Source organism: Athene noctua, chromosome 8 (assembly GCF_965140245.1).
Source record: "Athene noctua chromosome 8, bAthNoc1.hap1.1, whole genome shotgun sequence".
Classification (NCBI taxonomy): Eukaryota; Metazoa; Chordata; class Aves; order Strigiformes; family Strigidae; genus Athene; species Athene noctua.
Genome location: NC_134044.1, coordinates 30,293,890 through 30,313,852, shown reverse-complemented (window position 1 = coordinate 30,313,852; position 19,963 = coordinate 30,293,890). Strand labels below are relative to the sequence as shown.

General features: G+C 41.2%; 2 protein-coding genes across 2 annotated transcripts; both read right to left on the bottom strand.

Moving 5' to 3' along the window:
• Positions 1–4,237: 4,237 nt before the first annotated feature.
• TM4SF18 (transmembrane 4 L six family member 18) lies at positions 4,238–10,792 on the bottom strand. Its single transcript, XM_074912312.1, has 5 exons — positions 10,502–10,792; positions 8,845–8,934; positions 8,040–8,182; positions 6,312–6,492; positions 4,238–4,584 (listed from the first exon to the last, which is right to left on the bottom strand). Exons 1-5 carry the CDS (start codon positions 10,676–10,678, stop codon positions 4,570–4,572), a joined length of 606 nt encoding a protein of 201 aa, XP_074768413.1. The 5' UTR covers positions 10,679–10,792; the 3' UTR covers positions 4,238–4,569.
• Positions 10,793–14,562: 3,770 nt separating this feature from the next.
• On the bottom strand, positions 14,563–19,505 carry LOC141963172 (transmembrane 4 L6 family member 1-like). Its single transcript, XM_074912247.1, has 5 exons — positions 19,329–19,505; positions 17,531–17,620; positions 17,296–17,444; positions 15,726–15,906; positions 14,563–14,844 (listed from the first exon to the last, which is right to left on the bottom strand). Exons 1-5 carry the CDS (start codon positions 19,503–19,505, stop codon positions 14,830–14,832), a joined length of 612 nt encoding a protein of 203 aa, XP_074768348.1. The 3' UTR covers positions 14,563–14,829.
• Between the last annotated feature and the right edge of the window lie 458 nt (positions 19,506–19,963).

The following is a 19,963-nucleotide window of genomic DNA, read 5'->3' as shown; positions in this document are numbered from 1 at the left end:
CCTGTGTTTTATCTTCCTCCACGTCTATCACCAGACAGGATAAGCCACATTCTTCAGTGATTAAAAGCACAGTAGATGTATAAAGTTCCAGATAAGCTTAACTGTTACCATCATCTATTAAATGGACTACCCAGTGCAGAATCCCATACTTTTTCTTTATTCAGATTCTGTAAGCATTTTGTATCTTTTAATCTAATTGAAAAATAAGAATAAAATTGGACCTTAAACATGGTATGTTTAAAAATCACCTAAAGTTTGAAACTGCATTTTTTTTCAAGGATAACATCTGTTACATCATGGTTGTGTCTGAAGCTTTAGACTACAAAGCCACCCGTAAACTTGTGAATTGTAAAGATTTCTATTAAAAAATACGTATCTTCAGTCACTTGGGAATTTTCAAAAAACCACTCTTCTGCATTCTGAGCACTGACACAGTCACACTCATTCTAAATGACATCTTTGGTTGTATGGTAACTTAAAACTGTCAGTAATTTCAGGCACTGTCAGAATGGTGAAGTTCATAATCCTATCTTTAGAGCCTTCTACACATATGTGCATTGAATGGAGGATTCTGCTTCTGTCTAAGTGACTGTGGCCAAAGCCAAGTTTTCGAAATCTGACCAAATCTATGACGAAATTCTGGAGTTTCCCAGGTTGGCATCACATGCTCAAAATTTCTGTAGGGATTTTTTTTTGCTTTGCCATGGATGAAGGCCAGTGATTCAGTAAAAAGATCAGCTTGTACAGGTTGCACACAGCCCATCTGTAAATTGACTGAGGTAAAAATGAGAAAACATTTACCTCCTCTTACACTACTTAAATTCAAAGTCATTCCTTAATACTTAGCTTTTGTTCATGTATATATGGCCTATTTCGTTTATTTTTGTTCAAATTTCCATTGGACTGAGAAAGAGAAAAAACACACAAGCAGTATCCCTGAAATCCCCACATTTATTTGAGGGTAAAACCACGAGCATTTCTTTGCCTTAGTCCCTTGACGCCTCTAAATTGCTCTTTCTTGATTTGCAAAAAACTTGCATGTTGTTTTTATTTAAACATAAAACAGAAACTTCTGATAGGCAAGGTTTTCCACTACCTCTTTTAATCATGCCTCACCCAAACTAAGATATTCCTCTGCCTGACCACACTGCTATTATCTTTCTCTTAAGGAACTCAAAACTGATAGAGGTAACTGAGCTTCCCAAGCCTGTATTATCTTCAGAAGGTGTCTGAAGAGCAGGAACCTTTCTCTTCTGGTAGACAGGGCCTAAAAAGACTGAACACCTAATTTAATTGGTTAAATTATGAGTCTGCAGTTTGGCATCAAGAATATCCCCTTATTGTTTTAAACCGCAATACCTCATTTTTCATAGTGAGGATGCCAAAAATGCTGTAACTATTCTGAAAGTCCTCGAAATTGCATTGAAAATATAGAGTTGATCTTTTACTTCAAAAATTTTCCTTGAGGGAAAAAAAAAAAAAAAAGAATATTCTGACAAAAAAAGAGTCTCAACAAAAGCTCCCAGCAAGATTGAATTGAAACTCCACAATTTCGTAATTCCCTAATGTGACTGTTGTGTTTATAGTCTGCTGTTCGTGCTGCTGTTCTGACAGCTGCCTCTACAGCTATTTCCCCTTGCAGGGCTTTAAACGAAGGACGTTCCTGCTCCAGACACAGCATTGTAATACTCAGGCAGAAGACACTGGCTGTGAGGAAAAAATCATGCTGGAACTCTTACTTCTAGATTTCAGCATTAACTCCTCACTTACAGAAGTTTATAAACTCAAATCTGCAGCTTGCTTTCAGGTGTGCCCAGGGTATTTGATGTGTGGATTTCAGCACATGCACTTCATGTTCAGGAAAACTTCTTCAAAAAAGGGTTTCTCATATGTCAGCAGTGAGAGCTTTGTCCCGGCTCTGCAGCCCACTCCTCCCTGCTGCTGTTGGGGTGAAGTCTGTGTCCCGCAGGGGAGCCAGAGGGTCACATACCTCAAACACCACCACCAGGGTCGCCCCTTACGTCTAGATTTCAAGTCAGTTCATATTCCTTACAGGAATCCTGGTTTCACACAGTTCATGGCATCTCTTGTTAGAGATGCCATACTTAGGATTGAATCAGGACTCATATTGATTAGATCAAGTTTAATTTTGCCTTACATCAAAAGCCCAGTATGAAACAATTTGTTAAATTTGTAAATGCAACCCACTGTTAGCCTTTAGTATTTCTACAAATTTCAAATTGATAAACTGCTTATTTAAAGGCTGAGCAGTCAAGTCATATCTGGATTATGGATGAAGAGGGTTGCAGAATCACTAAATCCAATGAGAACTAAACTCATTCTTTGGTTTAAACTGCTGAAATAGGAGATATCAACCTGTGTTAGAGCAGAAATGTAAATTCACAAGACACAATCACCAAAAAAAAGAAAATATTAAAGACAGCCAAGCCTTGCCAGTGATTAGGTATAGCCACTAATACTACTACTACGGAAAAGCCAGATATTGTTCTCTGTGTCTCCTGTCTACCAAGTTCAAGACTTTCCATGGTTAGAGACAGAAGTTACTGAAAAGTAGAAAGGACACATGCAGGAGCAACTTAAAGGGTTAAGGGTTTCCAGGTGTAACTTTAAGGTATTTAATTGCTCTCATCCAGTATAGCAAAATCTATCTCAGTAGACCCTGTTTGCCTAAAGATAAGCCTGTATTTTCCCAGTGGCTGAGCTGGAGTCTGAATAGAATACCCCATTTGTTTACATTCCTCAGTGAAATGGCACCATTCACTTCAGGAATATTTAGCAATTCTAGGGGGTTTCTGCTTTGAATGTCTACCCCACACAGACTATTTTTCATCCGAATACTGAAAAACCTTTTTTCAAATATTTCTAACATTTTCAAAATAAACAGCTCCATGGTTTGCAGGCATGAAATCAGCAAGATTCTCCAAGATCTTTGGTAGCAGTACAGATCGATTGTTAAGTTTCCTTTCTTTTCCTTCTGTTCATAAACAATATCCACAAATCCGTAAGAATGTGGGATTATCATTTAATTAGATATACAATATGATGTATATTTAAGACTAAGGAAAAACAAAAGTGCAGTTGCAAACAGCCCCCATTGTATAGTCATGCCTTTTTATCATGCACCTCTGAACACCCATGACACCTTGCACTGTCTGCCAAAAGACTAGCCCTATTCTTAAATGTAATTAATTTCTTGTTAACTTCTTCTAACTTAATAGAAACTAAGCTATTAAAGCTTTACATGCATTCTTCAAATCCTACAGAAGAAATAAGCTTTTCAAAATAATCTGGTAAAGGAATATCAAGGCAAAATCTCAATATTGTCTTGAAACAGAATTAAATGACTGATATACTCTATTTTTCTAAATATCTTACCTGCAGCTACCACTTATTGTATGGTTTGCCGTTCTAACAGTGCTTATTAGATGTTGATATAGCTGAATCCTGCTCGTTCTGATGTAACAGGGATATACGCATTACTGCAAGTCTGAAGTATGTATTTCGCTTCCCCCTGGGTGTTCATTCTCTCAAAACCAGAGTGCTGGATGCAGCCAGATGTTGCACATGCAGCTGCAAATGAGCCACATGTCCACTTCATTGTGAATCCCTGAATTTCCACTGGGAATGAAATAATAATTCTTTGTGAAAAAAAGACTTTTTAGCCGCTTATTTAAAACAGATTATTCTTTTTCATCTGATTATTATTGTCAAGAACATTAGCCTTCCATTGCAGCAAGGTCAGGGTATTTAGAAGAGTATTAAAAGCTAGCACTAGGTGCTCACACGGTTCCCTCACATACTCCCTCCAGCCATATAGTAGCCGATTTAAAAAAAAAAGTTTGCCTCTGAGTATAAAATAAAAAGAAACCCAGTGCAGCTATTAATATGTACTAATTAGCACAGCTAACTTCAGAGCTGTCTATCTAATCTTTCAATCAGGCCTGGATGCCTTTCTAAAAGCCTTACCTGCAGGGAGGCTTGACAGACTTTTTTCAGTAATCATGCAGTTAAGAACTTGCAAGACGGAATGAGCAGGTCAGGTTGCTGCCTTTTGTGACCATCACAGTCTATCTGTAACTAAAATCTATTAATTTAGAAATCATGGCTTCAACCTGGTGCACTAATTCTCCAGGGAACAACCCCTCCTGACATACTGCCATGTGACTCAGACCCTTACCTGTGTTCTAAACAAAAAGAGGGGAGTATAACAGCTCTATAACAGTTTTACAGCAGTTTATTAAAAAAAGAAAAAAAGGTGATTTCAATACAAAAGCAGTTTCATGGTATTCAAACTTCCCTGTTGTCAGAACAAGTGGGAGGGTGTCACTGCCAGGGACAACTGAACAGGTTAGAAAACAAGTAGAAAAATGTAGATGTCAAACAGTTCAGTAACTTCATCCAAAACAGAGAGGCTTGAGAGACATAGATTTAAGACAAGGGCTTAATTCGTCTTTGCAGCACCCAAAACTACCACCATAAATGTTGGAGAAGCCATTTCTCTCTTTCTCTGGGTGTGGGGAAGAAGCAGTGAAGATTTCCTTGTCATTTTCAGAGAATCCCAGCCTGCAAATAAAAAAGGAAGGAAGTAGTTGCCCTCTTTTTCCCAAGTCAAGCCAACATGGAAGTTGTTCGACTGTTCAAATTGACATCCAGTCTAAACCCAACACACACCTGGAGCTCAGAGCTGACCCTGCCCTGCGCCCAGGGACAAGCCCACAGTCTCGCTTTTGCCTTCAGTGGCAGCTGACTGGGTCCCAGGCTGGCGAGGCTCTTTCGCTGGCAAGAGGAGTGTTTTGAGACAAAATTGCCACAGGCCTTGACCTCACCCTGGGCTGCTGTCACAATCAGCTCCCAGGAGAAGCTCTCCCTTTCCTGCTCGCCCGCGGGCGGTGCAGCACCGCAGCTCCCTGGCCAGCGCTGCCCGGGAGGCCTGGCGCTGCCCCGCTGGCGCTGCCCACCCAGCGCTGCCCACCCAGCGCTCCCCTTGCGGGCGGAACCCACCCCGTGCTCTCTGCGTGTGCCACTGTACAGATACACGTGTGTATGGGGGTGTGGGCGTGCGGGCACGCTCTTGGCGATGGCTGCTTTTCCAAATTAGAAATCTCTCTCAAATGTGCTGTCATCACTGAGACTGTTGGTGACAAACCCCGAGGGCTCCTCAATCCCAGTACAGACGGGCAGGGAAGGGTAAACCCTAATGTCACCCTCCCTCCAACGCTGAGGAAACTAAGCACCAGGCTGAACCACACCACTTCCCACCAGCGTGCAGGTTGGCAACATCAGCCACCTGAGATCCAGGGTTCTACCTCGTTCCTCTGCCCAAAGCAGAGCCCTCTCAGTTATTACTGTCATGGTTTGAACCCAGCTGGCAGCCGCTCGCTCCCCATTCCAGGGGATGGGGAGATGTTGGAGGGGTAAAGGGAGGCCCATAGATCGAGATAAAAACAATTTAATAACAAATAAAGTAAAATAACAGGAAATACAAACAGGTAAAGCACAATGCAACTGCTCACCACCTGCTGTCTGATATCATTCCTGGCTGGTGATCCTGAAGGAATCCAAGCTCCTGTAATTGCAATCCCGGAAACAAAAGAGAACCCCCCAGTTCCTAGCTGACCCTCCTTTACATACTGAGCGTGACGTTACACCATATGGAATATTTCATTGGCCAGTTTGGGTACAGTGCTCTGGCCGCGCTCCCCCCAGCTTTTTGTACATCTGCACACAGACAGGACATGGGGAGTTCGAGTGTCCTTGATGTCTCAGCAACAGCTGAAACCATCAGTGTGTTATCAAAATTGTTCTCATACCAAATCCCATACTGAACCCAAAACACAGCAACATTCTAGCTACTAAGAAGGAAAATTAACTCTACCCCATCCAAAACCAGAAGGCCTATTGATGCCTAGATCATGACTGCTACATATCACCTCCTGCACCTTCTGTTTGCTGTGAAACCCAGACATTGATAACAATGACTTGAAATTAAATACTAGAAGGTGCTCAGATACTTCTGCTGACATAGGAGTAATGGACTCAGCATCAGTGCTGAATCCCCAGCCACATTTTTTTCTTCTCAGTCTTAGACCTAAAGGTCAGCGTAAGCAGTCACCAATATCCGCATACCATAAGGGTAAATGAATGAAACACAACAGAGTTGTTATCAGTACATATCCTCTGGTAATAAAAATGCAGTAGCATAGAGAATACATAAGCCAAAAGGGTAGGTCCCTCAACTGAGAGAAACTGCTGAAGCTAAATTGACTTGGAATTACCTCAACTATTGTTACCTGGACAAAAACAGAATAGTTCCCGCAGAGTGTCCGTTTCAACTCAGCAACCACTTTGAGAGAACAGATGATCAGCTGCAGTCCACTAAGAGCTATCAGAATAGAGAGTAAAATGGTGTTCCACTCCACTATCTTAGCAGGTTCGGTGCACTGAGACCAAGCAAGGTAATCTGTGAGGTACCTATTGGAGAAACAGCAGTGTGAAGTCAGTCAAATGTGGTGGATGCAATTCAATTTAGATACACATTATTTTACCTATAATATATAGAAAAAAAAAATACCGGTCTTTATATGCTTCAAGTTTAGGAGCCAGACTCTAGTCTTTCATTACACCAGCATAACTCCTGCATAGGTTTGACAAACGCAGCTGAGTGAAAAGACTTCTATTCCTCAAATATATCTGCTTCATTACTTTCCCTGTTACACACTCAAGTGTTAGAAAGACACTGCTATTTTTTTCAAATGGCAAAAGCCAAGTTTAAAACAGGAATTCTCATTTTATTGATTTAATTTCAGCTTTAGGTTAAGTCCAGCTGACACCAGTCCCGTGCAGAGAGCAGGAACACCCCACACCATCAGTCTAACCAGTCCACACAGCCTAAAGGGCAGATCTGAGGTGAGTGTCACCGTGTGCCACTTCCAGTTGTTCCAGAGCCATGCTCTGCATCCTTGGGGATCATAATGTGCACAGATGACATGGGCGCTTTTCACTGAGACATGCCATAGCCTGGAGGGCAATTGCAAGAACCTTTGTTAGACTCGTTTGTTGTCAGTTGCTTTTTTTTTTTTTTTTTTTTAAACATTCATAACTGAAATGCTTTGAGCCAAATCTGGAGTACATTATTCAGCATCTGGCCCTTTACACTGAACTCAAACTCTCATTTTTGTATTTACAAATGGAATGGTAATGCTGGTGATACATAGTATAGATTGCAGGATGCAGTTCAGTATTTTAAAATAAAGCTGGCTGTAGTCAGAGAAGGCCATAGCTTAGGAACTGCTGTTGGATGCTGAAGAAACTTGTTTGTGATTCTCTGACAAATTTAATCCTCAGTGCATTCAGATGGAGCTGGAAGAGCCTGGCATTATACGACTGGAAATACTCAAGTCTTATAAAGCTCTGATCTTTTAAAGGAAGAATGTAAAATCTTGCAAAAGCAGCCTCAGGTTACAGGTCTAAACCAAACCTTTCACGCCTCGAAGAGGCTGGGACATGGACAACACGTTGTGTACCTTGATTAGGTGTTTATGGGATACAGCAGCTGTATGAAAAAACAAGTAGCCATCAAACCACAGACTTCACTGAGCTTTAGAACCTGAAGAGAAACCTATTGAGTTATTAAATATAAAAATGCCACCTATACTCTTTGACTCAAAACCTTGAGGAATTTGAGAGAATATTCTGCAAAAGTACCCGTCTACGCTCACTCTGATCTTACACTCTTTGCTACACATTCCTTATCTGGTGGTGGGTACAATCACATTTACCTAGATGGACCACCAGGTCTGATCAGTATGAAGATTCCTACATTTAATCTTTCTTTAAACAAGGCGGAAAATGCTTTTCTTTGAGGATTCAGGTGCTCATTCAAGAAGCTGAAAAACCTCACTCACCAATATAGGTCTTGTGTTCAAGAGACTATGCCATTTCGTGTAAAACAGAGAATTTGTCTGACTCGTGTTTTGATAAACAGTTTCTTCCAGAAGAGTTACACTGACGTTTCTTACCCTCCAGCAGTGTCTTTGAAGATATAATCCCATCCACGTGATGAATTGCAGAAGGGGCCCTGGATCAACCCCAAGGTGAAAATGATGCAACTGTATCCAGAGAAAGCAACTCCAAGCAGGGCTAGCACAATCGAAATAAAACTCTGCAGTAAAGAAAGAAAAATATTACTGTGTGGACACAGTGTCCACAGCAAACACAGTCATTCAGCCTGCCTAGCTACTTCCTTGGGGTTGAATTTCACATCTGATAGTCCCAATCTTCAAAAGTCAAAAAGAAAAATACCAGGGTACAAAATAGTGAGCATACACACACAAAATAAAGATTAAGACAGTTTCACAACTCTCAGTTAAATATTGTTTGGGGGTTTTAATTTAAAATAAACAAAACACCCTTGCATTTTTACAAAACTGTTTCCCAAAATGCTAGAGGAACACAACCACACATTAAACATGTTTGCATCCCAGATAGTGTAAAATAACTTCCAAATAATACAAGCAAGGGGGTGAAGCTATTTAGTTGGGGTACTTCATTGAAACTCTCAGGCCTTCTTCATTTTTATTTTACAAGGATTTTTTGTGTGGGGGTGTTTTTTTTTTTTTTCTTAATTCTTTCATCTTGTCTGTGCTTCAGAAGGAAGGTGCTACACTTTCTGTGACCTCTCAACCCAGCTTAGAATCCTTATCTGTGAAAGGAAGCGGAAACAGAGCAGCAGAGAGGGCAGAAGGATGTGCTGGAAACACAGAAACAGGAAATTGCTCAGAGCAAAGAGCTAAAGAGATGCACAAAAATAAAACATGGACTCACCCTGTAGGTTTTGTTACAGCTCTCACTCTGGCAGCACCGATAGAACACGTTACACTCCAGTATTATTAGAATTACTGCCAACAGAAGGATCTATAAGAGGACATTATAAGGTCAGTGAAATGACTGCAGATTAGAAGCCAAAGCCTCATCACCTGTGGGAGGGGGCGACTGCATCGGCTCTGTCCTGCTGAGACTGTAACACTGCTCAGTAGTGGAGCACAATTGCTAAGGCACGCCACGGAACCACAGGACTATTTTATCAGGCTGTTACTGTACTTGTTTCAGTACTTGAAAGACAGGAGTACAGTGTCTCCTACCACAGCAAAGTGTTACCAGCACAGACACAGCTGTATCACTGAAGCTGAAAGAATAAACTCAGGCTCACAAGAATCAATACCAATGAAGGGAAGGGTATTTCATTGACACAACCACACCAGTTCAACAGCTTCTTGCTGATACAGTTCTATGGATCTATCACCCCTGTCACCAACAGTTATACTAGAAATAGTCAGTAGTACAAGTTTTTCATTGAATTCACTTGGACTTTTGTTTGCTTTCTCTGCTAAGTATCCATACTCTTTTCCTCAGATTATTGGATTATTTAAACCTGATACTAGAATAATTTCCATAAATAAGATTGGGACTCCAGAACCATGAATTGCGAGAGGCACTGGTTTGAAAGGCGAAATACGGAAAGGGAATGTTTCTGAATTACAGCGCTATTCTCTCACAAGCTGCAGGACAATATATATGTTTTTAATAAAATGGTAATAATCCTAAGGCTAAAAATGCTTCAAAAGATCAATATCACTGGGCAGGTAACTTTTTCCCAAATTTTCAACTATGTTTTTCTGTTCAAATTCTCTACCTGACAGTTTTTTACTCAACTGGAAGAGATAAGGTTTTTCTTCTGCTTTAGGAAGCACACACAATTTGAAAAGAATGTCTAATGTTTTAATAATTCTCCCAGTTCAGGACCTTCATAAAAACACCTTACTCATGCAGGATACCTGCTTAAGTACTGACTGTGCACACACACTTTTACTACATTACTGCCTTCTGTCCCTGAGGCTACAGTTCTTTATGAACAGAGAACAGTGTGAGCAGTGGGCAACTCTGCGTTTGCTTACTACTGCGGATGAGCACGTTACAATGTAATGGAGAAAATCCTACTATGCCAATCTGTGAGACAATCAGCTGTATTTAACTAACAACAGTGGCACCTGGTGCACTGTGAACTGTGTCCAGTCCTCTAAATACTGGGCTGCACCCAGCTCTTACAAACATCTAACAGTTATGAGAAGTTTTTTGAGTTTTTGTTCCATTTTGTTTTGGTAAAAGAGCTCTAATTCAACCTCCACAGAGGATTAAAACAACATAGTGCCTGCTTCCATAATACAAGCATAACACAAAAAAAAAGCCAGCAGAAAAAAAGAGTCAACCCTGCAAAATCGCTTCCATGAAATTAAATAGTCTATGCAGCATGTCATTCAGTATATTTACATTTTTTTCAGTTTGATCAAGTTTGTCTGCCTGCAGTGATTTTACCAAAGTAATCCATGTTCTCTTTAAAAGCACAATTACATCGCTGCGCTGTAACCCAATATTATTTGCAGTGGAATGCAATTAATTAAAAATCCATAGAATCAACACTTACCATCACACCTGAGAAACAGATGCCTTCAAAATACCACACGTAGTTGGGAAGCTGGTAACTGGCAGCATGTGAAGCTCTCCCATTAGGGAAGTATAACAGGACATTAACAACAATACTCCAAAGGGCAAGAGGTATCAGCAGACAACTCAAACAGCTTCCACATGTCTCTAAAGCCATCTCTCAGGAACTTTAGAGGTTTTGCTCTTCTAAGCTAACAAAAGATTACAAGGTTTTAGATATGAAAAGTGTTTGGACCTCCTCAGCTGGACTCAGTCATTTCATGTTCACCGGAACCAGGTGACTGGGGTGTGATTCCAGAGACACAGAGGTGTTTAACGGTTCACAGAACAATGGATGAGTACCGCTGTCCAAACTCATTGTCCTTTCTAAGCGCATGTCTTTAAATAGCAATTTCCCTTCTAAAAGATCCTCCTTTGTGATCTTCCAAATGAAACATGTCTAGCAGTCAGACTCAGGAAGGAACTTCAAAAATCTCATTTCCTAGTGACTGCTTAGAAACACACTCCTCCCGAGAACATGGACCAGGATGTGGATATTCTGTGACGCTCAGCCTTACTGCAGCTCAAAACTCTTTCTACCTTAAGTGGGGAAGGGAGCTGTCAAATGATAAATAGGTGCAGTCTTTCTACAGAGGGGCACATACTGCCTCACACCACAGAATTAATACCAGAGCTTGGCAGATATGGCCCTAAGGGCCAACCAACACCTGCTGCTCGCTTAGGGCAGCCTCACAAACACCAAGCTGAGTCTCGGCTACCTTGCAGGGAGTCTAGAAGCCCAAATAACACTGGTTAGAAACTGACAGGCAGACTTACTGTCACACTTCAGTTACTTACTCTTTTCCACATAATTACGCAGCTCAACTGTTTTACAAATTAAATCCTGCTATTTCTCCAGTTGCTCTATTCTGTGCTTACAGCTGAGTATGCACAGCTATGGCTCTGACCTAAGGACACGTGACTTCTTGTACAGGACAAAAGGTCTGGCTGTTTTTTGAAATGCCTGTCGTTCTGCACTGTGCAAAGCGAAAGCCAGACAGTTTCCCTATTTTCATGTGTCATCATTCCCTGAGCAATTAAACATTCATCACAGTAACACAGAGCCAGAGCTGTCTGAATGCTCACAGCAGGAAAGTCATAGTGAGAGAACAAAAAAAATTGGGGCTTTATCAAAAGCAAGACTGCTGATTTTAGAAGCAATGATGTCATGGCCTATTTTCCTTCTGTTTCCTCATGAGCTGTTTTAGGCTCTGCACATAGGAGGCTCCTCTCATGATCTCATAAAAGCTGGGTTGCATGTTGTAACGAATTCCTTCTGATTGCTTTGAATGAGATCACTCAAGGAAATGGGCATGGTGATACTCATGAGATTACACGATTTTTCTACCTGTTCTCTGCTGTGACTCTCCCAATTCCCTCTCCTCTCCTTTGTCTAGATAGTTTTATTTTGAAGTCCTCAGACTCTACTTGGAGGATCTTTCCATATTTTCTGATCTACTCCCTAATCACTATGGACAGTTTTTTCAGGTTTCCCTCTAATCACAATTAGCAGCAAACCTCCTTTGCAGGGTCACAGGCACAGACAGAACACATCATCAACGCTCTGTCTTACAGATCAGAGGAAACAGCTGAATTAAAAGCAGGCACATCACATCCCCAGGACTGATTTTCTTTTTTTTATTACAAAACTCAGAGACATAATAGGCTGAAATCTTTCTTTCTAAAAGCAAAGGCCAAAATCACTAATGAGCAGCTTAGTTTACAATCAAATTTGCTGTTACTTCTTGTAGTAATCTGTTCTGATTAGAAGAAACTTGGTTGGAAAATGACACCTGAAACAGCACTCATTGTGCAGTACAGAACTCTGCATCAGAATTTATTTTGTATTGGAACCGAACTCTGCAAATACCAAATCAAGGTGTGTTTTTTTTTGCTGGCACATGGTAGTGCTAGAACAGGAAGCAACCATTTTATAGCAAGTATTAAGCAAACCCAGCAAACAGTTTCTCAAATATCTAACCAAGTGTTGCAAGAACTGCTTTCCCATTGCTGTCAATATTCCTGAGTCGGTGCCGAGCCCGTTACCGAAAAATCATGTTTACTCTGGATGAGTGACTGCTCTGCTAAACTGAAATGAATATATCCTGAAAGTACCACTTCTCCATGATGTAACTGATCAAACGCCCAAAACACTGTCTTATGCATCAGGCAACAAAGGGCCTTTTTTTAAACAACATCATAAACAGTGAGTAGTAATGCTGTGTGTTAGTGCTATGTGGATCTGAGCTAAAGTTTTAATCCTAAACTCTAGCCTAATCATTCTGTCCACTGCAAGCTCTAAAATTGTTTCAGTTAATTAGTTGTGTGTATCAAATACAAGTAACAATTATGGAAATACAAAGGCAAAAAAAAAAAAATCTGTAAATTGTGTGGGAATTATACCCTACTCTATTCAGACCCTCATTTTCTTCTCCTCTCACTACACACAATTTAAATTTGCAAATCCTTTTTCAAAGAGTGCTGCTTCATATACAGAGACACCATACTGCACAGTTGCAAGGAATTGTGTGTGTATAAACACATGCATATTCTCCTCTCTCCCATAGTAGGGCAAGGCACGGATAAACACAACAAGCAGAAACGGTATTTAAGACTGCCCTCACCTACCTCTACTTATTTATGTATGAATAAATGGTATTTCTCCCGAGATTCTAAACACACTCTTCCCATCTGTGAGTTTTTGCTGCTGCAGATGTGTGTGCACAATTTCATTTTCACAGTTAATTTTTTTTTTTTCAGATACATATTTGTACTGGGCAGACTTGACTGTGAGGACAGCTTGAGATAGACACCAAGTTTCTGGGTGCCTTTGAAAGACCTCCCTCCTAGTTACAGTAGTACTAAGTATGCACTGACATCCACAGGGAGTTCTTTTTTCTCCCATAAGCAGAAACTTACCTGTTTTCAAAGACAACATTAAATGGTACATTCCAAAACTCAGCTGTAGTGGTAATCAGTCTCATTTCTTTGAAATAAATGGCACATCACATTTTGGTTTTCACTTTAAAAATACCACTGCCAGTAGGACACTGACCTTGACAGTGCTGCTGACAGCACATCATTCAGATTTACTTTATCTTGTAATAAAACATTCACTGTAATACGCTACAAACTACACTTCAGAGGTTCTTGCACAGGACCTTAGAATACCGTCTCCAGGCTGCTTATTGGTGAAGTCAGCTATTTCAGGTTAATCTGCCACCGCTGACCTGAATTTGCACTATATTGTCTGAACCCTGCCAGGCCTGGGGGTCTGCTGAGGTACCAAACAGGCCCCAGACCCGCAGGGTGTCTTGTCTCAAGACTGAGCAGTCAGGAGGTGAGGCCCCTTGGGAGAGCAGCAGAAGGGACACAGAGCAGTGGCTCAACTGCCAGGCAACTCAGCTCCAGCCGTTGAACAGCCACCAGCCACGAACTGCGAGCCCTGAGCCAGGGCTGGGGCTCCACGCACGCAGCTGTATCCGTCAGAGCTGCCACTGAACTGTCAGACCCCAGTGATGCCACTGGACTATCAATCATACCCCTGCTGATGCGCAATCGCCTGGCTCGGCTAACCGATCCAAACCAAACAGCGGAGCAGCTCCCACTCTGACAGAACCTGCTGGAGAGGAAAAGGAGGTTATAACATGACTGCTTTATATGCATATTCTCATGTCCCCACAGTCCCTTACTCTAAGGCCAGGGAAGCAGTGTTTCCACATTGCCAAGGAAAGAATCACTGACACCTGCTGGACATTTTTAATACAAATCTTTATTTGTGAAATACAGCAGATGTTCCAAAAAATCCTGAAAAGGTGAAGTGCATGTATCTACCCTCGATCATTCATGTTTTACTGCTGCTTTGCTTTTGTTCCAGCCGAGTATTTGTTTATACCCCAGCCAGACTAGATTGGGTTTGTGTTCATTCCAACACCAGAATGAAAGTGCAACTTTATTGGGAAGACAGCATAAAGTACAGAGCTGTTGTGTCAGTAGAAAGAAAAAAAAGGTATCTTCAGTTGACATGTTCAGGCCATTCCCATACTAAGATGAAACAAACCAAAGAAATTTAGAATACATTTTGCCCTTAGATACAGGCTGGTTAGAGGAAAACCTGCATATGACTCCAACAACAAAGGCTGGCCCCAAGTCAGTTAAATTGATGGCAACAGCACAGCCTGACAACAAACAGTGTGCATTTTAGTATGCATGGAATATAAAAAACCCCACACACCACAGGTGCCCCGATGTCAATGCACTGTCAGGTTTCTAGCAAACGTATGTCTGTGGGGGGAACAAAAAGAAAGAAACACATATTAAGGGGAAGAACATTAATGTTGTATCCAACTGTAAGAGCCAAATTTAACTGACCACATTTAGACAACCATAGCACGGCTCTTGATACTGCAGCTACAGCATGGAGGACAGGAACAAGAAGACAGTAATAGCTTTGAAAGAGCCCCAACATTCAACTATGCCAATTAAAAACTGAAACACTCTTAGACATAACATGTGTGTAATAAATCGTATCTGGTTCACACCTTAAACCACTGCAATTCCAACACTACCACTACGATACTGATTACAACAACATACTCAAACTGTTTAACAAGACTCTGAAGAAATTTGGATGAAATTCCCCTCCTCATTCAAAAAAAACCCCCAGATCTTTCTGCAGGTTTTGTTAGCTATGTGCAGTTTATTCCTTATCTTAATTTTCCTAAGCAAGGCCAGGATGTTGCAGTTTTCATGACATACAACATTCTCAGTAGTCTGTGAGCAAAATACAGGGCAACAAGCAGCCCACCACAAAACTGCACCCCACTGTGCAGCAATGGCAAAGACCATCACCATCAACAGATTTGTATTTTATTATATCACCTATATAGTAGTGCTAATGACCACACGTGCCACAGGAAGAAAAAAGGCTTCCAGTTCCTATGCAGACTAACCTCACTGTGACAGCTGAGGAATCAACTGAAAGCATGTGGTCAAATACTACATGAAAATGTTTAACACAACAGGGCTGTAAAAAAAGTTGCACACTGAATTGTTGCTTAAAAATACGTTAAAAAAATAGCTGCTAAGTAAGACTCCATAGTAGCATCAGTAACAACAGTGTTTCACCCCCATCGGAGAAGCACGGCTGTAACTACAAGGCTTACCTCCTCATGGCTGCAGCACAGCCCACACACTCCTCCAAGAATGCCGTTGATTATCTGTATGAAGCACAGAATGAACTCTATTGCTCCCAAGACAAGGAGGATAGAAAAGAGGGTGACATTCCACTGCACGATGTTGTGAGGTTCCTGACAGGCAGACCACTTGTTATACTCAAACAAGTACCTGTACACAGCAATTAAAAGCATATTAACACTGAGCGAGTGGGATGCTTACCGTACACTAGAACCAAATTACATCTAGTCTGTAACTGCACTGAGGATAATCACTCTAAGTGGCAACAGGAAATGCAATGATTTATTCCATGCAGTTAGCTCTGTTTAAGAACATCTTGAACAATCAACCATACATTTTTGTTATGTTTTAAATTTCTTTTTTTTAGAAAAATAGCTAAGCTATAAAGTCAGAATCTTTATGACTGATTGAAGTGAGACACAAGCTCAAGAAAGCTGGAAGAACAAAGCTGTTTCTCAAAACAACCACAGAGCTTTTCAGGACTGGGCCTTTATTCTAAAAACAGCAATTACTGCTCTGAAGCAAATGGCTCATTCCTCCCCTGTGCTGCTGTCTTTGGGCCCTCACACACCTACTCTGGAAGAGCCAAACACTGCAAATTCAGAGGGGTACTGCAATATTCCAGCCATCCACCCACATCTTCAGAACATCAGCACCACTGAGCCTCAGCACAGACCTAACTCAGTTCTTTATGTTCAGTCACAGAACTGAATATAGGACGGGGGTGGGGGGAGGAGGAAAGCCCCCTCTTGGGAGAGATGTAATTGGAATGCAGAATTCAAATTCCCTGCTGCAAAGGAGCTTTATGTGGCTTAGTACTCAAGCTGCCTCCAGTCCGGCATCAGCCACAAACTGTTACTAGAAACAGCCTTGAGGTGCCAACCATACAGACACTGTCAAAGCACATCATGACCCAACCCAAATCCTCCTCCAGCCCACAGGATTTGTGGGGATTAATGGGGAATAATATACAAAGCTACACAGGCTTGGTTTGCTGGAGAACCCTAATTAGGGATAATTAAGACCCTCTGGCCCTCCTCACCCTACAGCATACAGAGATTCTTATAAACTTCTCCTATTTTCGTTTACAAAGGTTCTATGCTATTGTCACTAATGAAGGCATTCTGCCAGTTTACGCTGACGCAAAGCAGCTTCAGAAGCAAGTATCACAAAACAGATTCTTACACAAGTAAGACAGATTTCATAACAACCGCTATTCATAGTTTGTAAATGCCTCAAAGTCCTAAAACTTTATACTTTCTGTTAGAGATTTCATGGGCATGAACAGTATGTGGTATATAGGTATTATTACCTCTATAAATGCTCAGATCCCTTTTTGTAGAATAGAGGATTTATACTGCTTTGGTTTTAAACTGTAGCAGTGTGGGTAACTGATGTCATCTGTTTAGTTCTTAGTGAGAAGCATAAACTTATGAATGGACCTTGGTATATGGTTACTGGACATTGCTGAAAGGTAGTGGAGTAAAGCCCATGTGTACGTGGGGGAAGATCTAACACCCCCAGGAACAGACAACTTACCCTCCAGAGGATTCGGTGAAAGGATACATCCAGTTTCTCTCTAGGCGAGTAAAGCAATATGGCCCATGAGACAAGCCGAGTGCTGAAATGATTATACAGTATCCAGAACCAAGGATCCCAATAAAGGCTGCCAGAACTGAGGACAGCATCTGCACAGCAAACAGACACAAACGGTCAACGCAGCCATTGTCTGTCTTGAGGATTATCTGGGGCTGGAGCACAGAGACCCACTTACCGTGCAGCTCTTCCCGCAGTCCTCATGGCCAAAGCACCCACGGCCATCGTCATTGTGAAGCCCAACGAACACTGCGGCTGGGATGAGCACCTAGGAACAGAGCAAACAAACCACACTGTTCTGGCTGTCGCACAGACGGCGCAGGTGAAACACAATCCTCACACTGTGATCACTTATATTGCTTCTTGGTAGGGGGTGGGGGGCAGTTTTACTCCTATTAACACAGAAGGCATCTCACTACTGATATCAGCAGCACCAACACCAGGGTAGGTACATTTATTTCTATTTCTGCTTTGGGAATACACAGCACTTAAGTGCATAAAGAGCTTGTCGATAAAGAGCCTGGCGTGGTACTGCTGCAATTTAAAGTACTTCAACTTTGAGAAGTTTTTGTTCACATTAAAGGCTGCAATCCTGCAAGTAAAATGCTTTGCAGAAAAAAAAAAAAAAAAAAAAAGCACTCACTTCCTGCCAAATGAGGATTACAGGATAAGTCTTTCAATTATTTGTTTAAAAAAAACCCAACTACCAACATATAGTCACTGAAGAATAGTCATCACTGCCTGTGGGACAAGCAGCCAGTCTGACTGGAGTAGAAAGTCTAGGAATATTTTGCACAATTCAGGCAAACCTCTCATTACAGACAGCTAACTTTTTCTAGGTTTTCACAACCAGTTTCCAGTGACAGAAATGCAAAGTAACAAAGCAGAAGCTATCTGTAAGAAATACGAATACTCCAGAGCTTTTAGCAGAAAATCAAGAAGGAGCAGAGCTCATTGAACAGATCATCCTCCCCACCAGCACTAACAAGACTTGCACTTATAAAGACTCTACACCCAGGAGTACCTTGAAAAACCATAAAGAACAAAGTATTATCTGCAAACTGCACAGATTTACTTAGCAAGACAGTGCAATAAAAAACATCCAGTGGAACAGTCACGTACTTGTCAGCTCTTACTCAAGCCTACTACTGAGCCCCAGTGCTGCAGGCCCAGGAGAGGTTGTACAAGTGTGCTCCAGGAGCAGTTCTATTGATTTCATTCGTATTATTCTGTGTGTAATGCCCAGTCCTTGCAAAAGCCAGTTGAGGCTCTAGCAGGGCTGTGTCACAGCTGTAAGCCCCTCTCATGAGATGGAGGCCCTTACCACACAATTGTTTTTTGCAGACACCTTTCCATCTGTAGACTATTTCTAAGAGGACTTTTAAAAGCAAATGAAAAAGGAAACCTGGAGTCAGGGAACTTAAATGTGCTACAGTGTGGTCCACAAAATTGAAGAGGTAGAAGATAAGAGTTTCTGATTAACTATGTCCTATAATCAACATCCTCAATTCTTCATCCTTTGCTGTTACTCAAATGTAAAGCTTTGACAACTGACTTTGATAGAGGCAGAGGAATAACTGTTAACTTCTCAGATAACAGAAATTAAGGAATTGTAACTAAATGCTAGTTATCTAGGGACATTTAAAAGAAAACTAGTTCAATAATATAACAAAAATTTAAGATTTAGCCTTTTCCACAAACTGTGACTCACTGAGAGGTTTGATTCCAGTTTTGCCTTTGAATTCTGCAACATAGACCCTGTAATTTTCTCAGCTTTGAAGTGACATTATGTTTCAGATAAGGTAACCAATAGTAACTAATAACAACTATTGGGTAATATAGCTAAATTCTTTTGATACAAGTCCAGAGATTCCTGCTGTCAACATACTTGATCAATAAATTTATATAACTGGTAAAACAGTAATACCAAGTAGTTCCAAGATAAACAGAAAAGAAACCACTAGCTCATTACTTACCAAAAAGCCTCCACCTAGAATGCCATGAAGGCACTCCACGTATTTGCCAAGATGATGCTCTGAAGCAAATCTTGTTTCGCCATTGGGAAAATAAAGTAAGATGTTGGCCACGATGCTGAGCAAGGCAAGGACAAGCAACTTATAGCCAATACATCTAGCACACCTTCCAAAACACATGTTCTTAGCTTTACAAATCTTTCTTTCACTAGTCCAATCCAACCTCTCTCATATCTGTCCACACCTAAAAGAAGATCAGCCTTTATTCTCAGCTCCTTAAATACTCAGGGTTACCTAGCCACCTCGATGACGTCTGCACCTCTTCATGACCGCCGTTCCCAATTGCAGAGTGAGGAACAGGGATGGCAGAACGCCACCACCCTTCTTAAATGCAGTAATTGTGGACAAACCAAATGCAATCAAGGAAACATTGAACACTAGGTAATTTCATTCTAATATATGATGCTTGGAACGATCACCAGTGAACATGATTAGACATGAACAACAGACTTAAACCACAACACAAGTTCTGCTAGGAACTGAAGGAAAAAGGTTTTGTTTTCGTTGTTAGAAGCAGCTTTAGCTTTTAGGTTTATAGAATGATTCAGAACAACCTGAAGCCAGGGAAAGACTCATCT

What these genes read in the sequence shown, in the direction of transcription:
- TM4SF18 (XM_074912312.1), bottom strand. Translation starts at nt 10,678, where the DNA reads ATGGCTTTAGAGACATGTGGAAGCTGTTTGAGTTGTCTGCTGATACCT. An exon ending in GCTGTAACAAAACCTACAGG is followed by an intron (nt 8,183 to 8,844) that starts GTGAGTCCATGT and finishes TCTTTACTGCAG; the next exon opens with AGTTTTATTTCGATTGTGCT. An exon ending in TTCAAAGACACTGCTGGAGG is followed by an intron (nt 6,493 to 8,039) that starts GTAAGAAACGTC and finishes TTTCTCCAATAG; the next exon opens with GTACCTCACAGATTACCTTG.
- LOC141963172 (XM_074912247.1), bottom strand. Translation starts at nt 19,505, where the DNA reads ATGTGTTTTGGAAGGTGTGCTAGATGTATTGGCTATAAGTTGCTTGTC. An exon ending in TTCTAGGTGGAGGCTTTTTG is followed by an intron (nt 17,621 to 19,328) that starts GTAAGTAATGAG and finishes CTCTGTTCCTAG; the next exon opens with GTGCTCATCCCAGCCGCAGT. An exon ending in TTCACCGAATCCTCTGGAGG is followed by an intron (nt 15,907 to 17,295) that starts GTAAGTTGTCTG and finishes TGCTGTGTACAG; the next exon opens with GTACTTGTTTGAGTATAACA.